The following is an 8,145-nucleotide window of genomic DNA, read 5'->3' on the forward strand; positions in this document are numbered from 1 at the left end:
GTACCATACAGCTCCGTAAAATGACTATTTATTCAAAAGCACTTTCAATGTTCAATTTTCAAATCATGCATTTGTTTAATACCAGAATGCTATGTGTCCATGATTAACTTGCGTTATGTGCTTAAATAGTTGCATAAACTTGACGATTGAAAGTCGGTGGCAAAGCCCCCTCAAAATCAATATTTCTCAAAATTATTTCGTAGCACTACGAAACGTTATTAAACAAAATAACCGATTTTGCTGAACTTGCAGCTCTCTTCGCGGTTCCTCTGGATATTAAGTGTTTAGACTTCAAAAACATTTGATAAAATAATTATATTGACAAGCGAGAAAAATATTTTATTTCGATAATTTTTTCTCTTTGAATAGTTTCGAAACAGAATAAAGGTAACTTTAGAAATAAATGTAAATATTAAATTTTTTAATAATTTAAAATTATATTATTGATAATAATAATAAATAATCTTTATTCACATAAAAAGTTACAAAGTATCATCAAGTCCCTGATTTCTGAGCTAGGCTCAAAGACCTGTATTACAGAAATCAATGTTATATATATTGTTATATATGTACATTAATATATATATGTACATTATGCAAATTTAACAAAAGAAATAAATGGATAGGAATATCTAAAAAGGCCACTGTCTGATTCGGGTCGCGATCCGAAGATTGCAAAACCCAGTTAAAATTTAACTCAAATTAAGTAGTTCATTGACAATCAAACAGTCACGATATTGCTTTTAATAAATGATATTCATTAAATACATTTAAACCTTCAAGTACAAGTTGGGCTATAAAACAAAGGCAATAACATGCAACATAGATTTAACGATTTATCTAAATAAAGCTAAGCTATTCATTCAAGAACAAAACAACCGACATTCACACTCAAGTGGTTCAGCATTTACTGTCAAATTGCGAACACTCGATAATGCGTCATTGAAGTCATATGACGGCTTATCATTTATTTATAAGTCGGTCTTTAAAGTAATTCATAAAGAATCAAAAATAAAATCTTGATTGTTGTTATCGGTTTGCTAAAAGTATGATCTAAATAAGTTGAAATTATATTGTTGCGAGCCTACATTTAACTTAAAAAATAGTGTCAGTGCCAAGTTACTGACGTAAATTGATGTGAGCTCTAAGTCTCAGTTAGTCGCTTTTTTTCTTCTTGGGGAAATCCTCTTCGGATACTTCCCCGCCCGGGGAGGCGAGGGAGTTATGTCGGACTCTTACCGACTAAAACCCCAAGGTGTCCCTCTCGTTAGCCCTACCTCTACCGTGTACCGATCTTACGCACACATTAACAAATCTAACGCTGACGTCATCTTACGCTCGAAATCTTACGCACGAATTCTCAGTTAGCCCGGTAATGGCCGAGCGCCAAGATGTTTACACATTAAAAAATAATAAGTAAATATGAACAAACAATCAATAATAAAGAGCATTATAGGCGAATACCATTCAAACCGGTCTAGGAATCCAGAATCCGATCAAATATACAAGGAAAACAAATGAAAGACGATAAAATATGTGACAATGCCTGGAAATAAAAACATGCTAACATATCAACTATCAGACTCTTTGATATATATAGATAGATAGGATAAATTGGAATTGAACCAGCGTTCTAAGACCAACGTGAAATCCACTGAGCTCGGATCTAAAATATTTTAAATACAACAATCGTTTTGTTCAATGTCTATTTGCTGGAATAAAAATCGATCGTAAGACAATATAACGGAAACAATTTTCCTATCTCATTCCCTTTGTCACGTGCAACGTATTAAACTGTCGGTGTGACTTCCCTTTGTGCGAATTTATACCACTTTGTATAACATTTAGATAAAGTAATACGGATAAGTATTTTTAATGCTTTCGCTACAGAAAATCATTTTAAGGAATTTGCTTATAAGAAAGAAATGAGGTTCATAATTTTGTATATTTATTTTTTTCGTAAATTGATACTATATTATCGTAAATTGTCTACCAATCATTTTGTTTTATCTTTTCAGTTTTTAAATAATTTACTAATTAGGCTAAGATTAAATAAAAATATCCAAACTGGCTTAAGATAAGACTTTCAAAATAATTGTAAATATTGTTTGTAGATAGGCTGTGGATTTAATATATATATATACATATATATTACCGTACCGTAACAAAAAAAGAAACTAAGTATGCTGGATAGTTTCTATAATATATATATATATATATATATATATATTATAGAAACATAATATATATATATATGTTTGAAGGGAGAGTGAGCCAGTGCTACTACAGGCACAATGGTCAATATCTCAGTTACCAAATTAGGACCACCTAATTTGGTCATTGAGATCTCAGACTGTTGGTACATTGGCGACGTAACTGGTCTGGAGGTCTGGAATCCTCCCTCTACCTCCAATACGGGTACCTTCAAGTCAAGAGTGAAAAGGCATTTTCTAGGCAAGCGCGCTCCACGTGAGACTGTATCTTCACTTTCCATCAGATGTGATAACAGTCAAACGCTAGCCTATATATTAAAAAAAAAACCATCTCTGGTTAATATATTTTACAGTGTCCATATCTATAGGCGGTCGTGATCCATTTGCTCATTACATTTTACCTAGAGGCGAACCTTACCTATCTGAATTAATATTATTTTAACCGCAAATTCTGCAAAAGTGAATGTACATAAGTCCCATTTCAGTGTAGTCTATATAAGTTTACAAAGAAATATAACATTCGTTAACATTGTTATAAACAAAACATCTAACAATGTAATTTAACAAATCCGTATTACTCGATAACTATAAAGATTTTTATCAATATAACAAAGTGAAGACAAAATTGAAAGCGCGTGATTCAAGTTCACAAGACATTATTGTCAAATTAGAGCCGCACAAATCACATGATAATATTATTGTTCGTATTAATAGATCAGTATTTATGATCAAGTTTCCACTATCAAAAGAGAATGGTTTTTTAAATTATATTAGGTCCTTACATATGAAATTGGCGTTTTATACGAGAGGAACAAAAAAAATTTTTTTTTTTTTTGTAAAATATATTTAATTAATCAAAGTATGCACCGTTGTAATCTATGCACTTTTGCCATATCATAGGTAGTTCATTAATCCCTTTACTAAAAAAAAACAATGGGTGCGAGAATCAATAAACTCTTTGAAGGCGGTTTGGACCGCCGCATCGGAGTTGAATTTTTTTCCTTGTAAGAAATTTTCCAAATTCCGAAAAAAATGGTAATCTGTTGGAGCAAGGTCCGGGGAGTACGGTAGATGTCGCAGACATTCCAATTGTAGCTCATCTAACTTAGTGGTTATTTGTTGTGCAGTGTGTGGTCTTGCGTTGTTGTGAAGCAGCAGTGGCCTAGAGCGATTGACCAATCTCGGTTGTTTAGCAGCTAGTCCTTCCTTCATGGTTTGCAGTTGCTGACAATAGGTATCTGCCGTAATCGTTTGGCCAAATTTTAGATTCAGAACCAACCCCGTGGTTGGTTCTGCAGGTCGAAATTTCCAGAACGAAAACGTTGAAACCAAAAACGTACCGTGCTTTCTTTTGCGACACCAGCGCAGTACACATCACTAATCCTTCGAGCTGTTTCTGCAGCACTGGTGCCACGGTAGAACTCGTACTCGTAAATATAGCGATATTTCATGTTTTCCATTGTGCGGTAATATTCGACTCCAAAGAAAAAAATAATGAGGAAAAAACAAATGAATGACTGTTTCAAAACTCAAATCTACCAGCTAAATGAATTTATAAATTTAAATTTGGAATTCTTAACCATAGAGAAGATATTTCAGACCAAAGTGGTCAGTCCGACAATACGCTAATTGCATATGTAAGAACCTAATATATTGATAATGAATAGCTACGCTGTTCCTAAAGATCAGACAGAGAGCCTAGCAGTACAATTGCAGGCTGTTATTTTACTTTTAATTATATTAAATAAATTATATTAATACGAATACTTATTCACGTTAAAACACAACATCAAAGGATTCACAATATATCTTTTTTCAATACTATTTAATAACAAAATGAGATTATTGTTAAAAGAATGTATGTAATTATATATTTAAAATACATACAAATATAAATATTCATGTAATTGTGATCGTATAAAAATATTGGCATAAAATAAATCACCAAGAAGGTCTGAAGTATGGGCTTATGGGTTAAAAGTGCACGGTCTTGTGTAGATATCGGACATATCAGATAACTTCACATAAAATCGCACCCTTATTCGTAACTATTGACTGTCTAGTGGCTTGATATAAGGCCACAGACCCGGAGGTCCTGGGTTCAATTCCCAGGTCGGGCCAATAAAAAGTTATTGAGTTTTTCTGTCAGAAAATTCTCAGTAGCAGCCCGGAGTCTGGAAGTTGGAAGTGTGTACACTCCCGTGCCTCGGAAAGCACGTAAAGCCGTTGGTCCTGCGCCTGAACTCTTTCCGGTCGTGTCGGATTGCCGTCCCATCGGATTATGAGAGTTAGGGAAAAGAGAGTGCACCTGTGTTTGCGCACACACTTGTGCACTATAATATCTCCTGCGTAGTTGGCTAATCTCTCTTGAGATTGGCCGCCGTGGCCGAAATCGGTCTGGACGACATTATTATTATTATTCGTAACTATAGTATTTCGGTATGAGGTACTAGACATAGGTTTTTCCAAACATATCTATAACGATACAGATATGCATTTTGTGCCAGATAGATAGATTGTCAAAAATAGCTTAGTACCTATAATACCTAACATACTATATATAAAAATATTTATACTAGCAAAGACCGTGGCTTCGCCAGCGTGAAAATCAGTGCGTGACGAAATATTAATGCATTTTTAATTATATATGTATATAAACAAATTATATTATAAGTAGCAGCATTGATCAAAATAAAAAAGGTGGATATTTTGGTTTTGCAAATTCGCAAACAGCCCTTAATAAGCGACGCCACAATTTTATTTATTTGTATAGATAATTAGAATTGCAATCGCAACTGCTTTCAATTTAAACCACATATATATGTTACTGTCTTGTAACAACAATTACTCGTTGATATTTTAACTTTGCCATTCAAATAAATTAATTCTATAAGACCTCAAACTTTTTTACCTTGACACAGATTGCAATGGAATGCTTATTTTTCGACATGGGTAGATCAGAAACACGTGATTGAACGTTTTAATAAGTTAATAAAAAATACATCCTTCATTTACTGCCATATCAAGATGGCGCCGATATTTGTCTATGAGTTGGAAGACATTGAAAACTTACAAATACATTACGTGACTCAATTAGCGAATCTAATAAACCTAATCTGCTAAATTGGATGAAACTTGAGACGCGCCAATTTATTTATTATTCGAAACATTAACACAATACAAAATTTTGTTATAACAAATTAGGTAGTTTGAAAGACAAATGTCTTATAATTTAAACATAAAATAAATTGTAGTCATTTCATGTCATTATCGTTAGTATATAAAAAAATTATTTTATATTTATAATTATTAATAATTTCTTAATAAGTAGTGTGTTGCTATTCTGTTAAGGTTTGCATAATTCAATGGAAAACAGTAATTGGCTTTATTGTCTGTATATTGTATTTTTAATGTCAACATAATTTGTATCATGCTGTTGTTTTCCTTAAATAAATAAATTAAATTAAATAAAGTTGATTATAATATTTGAACAGAAAAAACAGGCTATACAGCTATTTATATCGTCATAATTAACTTAGTATTTATTATAATTAAAATGTGATAAATTTATTATATATATATATATATATATATATATATATATATATATTAAAAAATAAAAAATAATAATGTATAATAATGATAATATTTAAATCACTATTATTATATATGGCGTTTCTTTATTCTGCCTCTGGCATACTGACAGTTTGAGATTCCGAGAGAATTTTATTGAAAATAAAAAATGGACTGCGCATTTATTTATTTTTTATTTTTTTTTTATAGAATAGGAAGGCGGACGAGCATATGGGCCACCTGATGGTAAGTGGTCACCAACGCTCTTAGACATTAGCATTGTAAGAAATGTCAACCATCGCTTACATATCCAATGCGCCACCAACCTTGGGAACTAAGATTTTATGTCCCTTGTGCCTGTAATTACACTGGCTCACTCATCCTTCAAACCGGAACACAACAATATCAAGTATTGCTGTTTTGCGGTAGAATATCTGATGAGTGGGTGGTACCTACCCAGACGAGCTTGCACAAAGCCCTACCACCAGTAATTTAGACTTATAAACAAAAGGGGTAAAGGTAAATCTACTACAAAGTCGCAGATAGCTCTATTATTAAAATTGCACTGACTATTATTTAAAAATAATTATTATTTCAGATTGATATCGTTGTTTCCTCAATAATATTATATATAAATTCTAGGAAGGAGTTCTACATTACAATAATTGTAGTTCGATTCAACCGGTAGGTACAATATTATAAATTAATAGCTACAGACCTCTAATGTGCATAATCTAGTATATATGTCTATGTTTTTATACACATTTAGCTTACACAATAATTACAAAAACTTAATTACTCATGGTAATTGCGCTTAGCGTTCTATCGCAACCTTATAAATGATCTATACTGTAGAAGTATGTATTAGTTGAAAACATATTCCATTTTTAAATTTAATAATAAATTGTCATATTTTATTCTTCTGAATGTTATAATACGAAAGTGAGTTTGTTTGTTAAGCTTACACGTCTTAACTACTCAATCGATTATCATGAAATTTTGTATACAAGTTGTAAGCGAATCCCCCCCCCCCCTCATACGCGGACAAAGCCTCGGACGGAAATTAATATTATAATATTGCATTTAAGTCCAATGAAAGTTACAGTCATTTCTATGTTAAATCATGACATGATATAATGAAGACGTCACGTATTTTCTATAAATGGATGACCAGTAAATATTAAAAGTAAATGTTCAACGCTTATGTTACAAGTGGTTAGCATGACGTATTGTAGAGCACTTTGTTTCACAAATGCGCAAATTAATTTTAATGTAACTAATTTAATTATTCTCACGACCTTAATATACATTTTTGTTTTATTTCCACGCCTTTGACTAAACATCCTAATTTGATTCTTGAATAAATAAGAAGTTTTTATATAATGTAAATTCTGTATACTAATAAGTGCTATAATAATTTAATAGCGACAATTTTTTTTTAATTACATTCTACACAATATTTTAATGACGTTAAATAATCTATTGAATTATGCTCTCATAATATGACATTTATTTTAATTATAGTAATTATATGCATATTGTATTATAAATAATTTAATATCTATATTTATGTCATATCATCAATCACGTATGCATTATTATATGAATTAATTAAAATATTTTATATATAATATGATTTGTGGTATAAATTACCAACTGTTCAAATTTAAGACAATAAAAAAAATCTAAAAATTTAAAGAAGGAAACTTACCATTGCTTTTGTATATCACAAATATTATTCTTATAAACATTATTAATATCAATATAAATATTGGTAAAAGTCCTAAGACACGTCCTGTATCCATTTCAGTCGAGTTACTTTTTTCTGTACTATTGATACTGTCGGTAACTTCTTTAACAATTACACTGTTATCAATATCGGTTTGTTCCATTTCCAAAAAAAGTTATTTAAAAATATATAACTGTATTTGTGTATAACGTACAAACTTTTTTAACGAAATGTCACTGTCGGTCAATAAAAAAAGCGCGCGAAAATTGATTATTTTGAATCTGTATTTTACAAGTTTTCGGTGAAGTGTCTTAGCGCGACGCGTTTATAAGACTGTTACGTTCGCTCGGTTTATATTAAATAAGTCGACAATTCACGATACGTTGTCACTAATTCCCTTATCACAAAGTCGATTTGCAAGAAAACCCTCGAATTATGAATGGTTTGTGTACTTTAAAGCACTAGATAAGTATTGTAATTTCTTATTATCAGCCGTGATTTAAATTATATTGAAATAAGGAATAAAGTAGTAAGCTGATTACTATCGAATGATACTCGATATTATTATGTTTTGTAAATTATTTTTGGGCAAGAAAACATCCTAAAGTTTACGTTGCGTGACTATATATT

At 31.2% G+C, this 8,145-nt stretch overlaps 1 protein-coding gene across 1 annotated transcript in view; it reads right to left on the reverse strand.

The window, feature by feature from the left end:
• LOC126777701 (putative mediator of RNA polymerase II transcription subunit 15) overlaps positions 1 to 7,857 on the reverse strand; it is a 42,083-nt gene extending 34,226 nt beyond the window's left edge. The window contains exon 1 of the mRNA XM_050500845.1: positions 7,498 to 7,857. Within this exon, the coding sequence (XP_050356802.1) occupies positions 7,498 to 7,678 (181 nt within the window). The 5' untranslated portion in view covers positions 7,679 to 7,857. The remainder of the gene's footprint in view (positions 1 to 7,497) is intronic.
• Between the last annotated feature and the right edge of the window lie 288 nt (positions 7,858 to 8,145).

Source organism: Nymphalis io, chromosome 23 (assembly GCF_905147045.1).
Source record: "Nymphalis io chromosome 23, ilAglIoxx1.1, whole genome shotgun sequence".
NCBI lineage: Eukaryota > Metazoa > Arthropoda > Insecta > Lepidoptera > Nymphalidae > Nymphalis > Nymphalis io.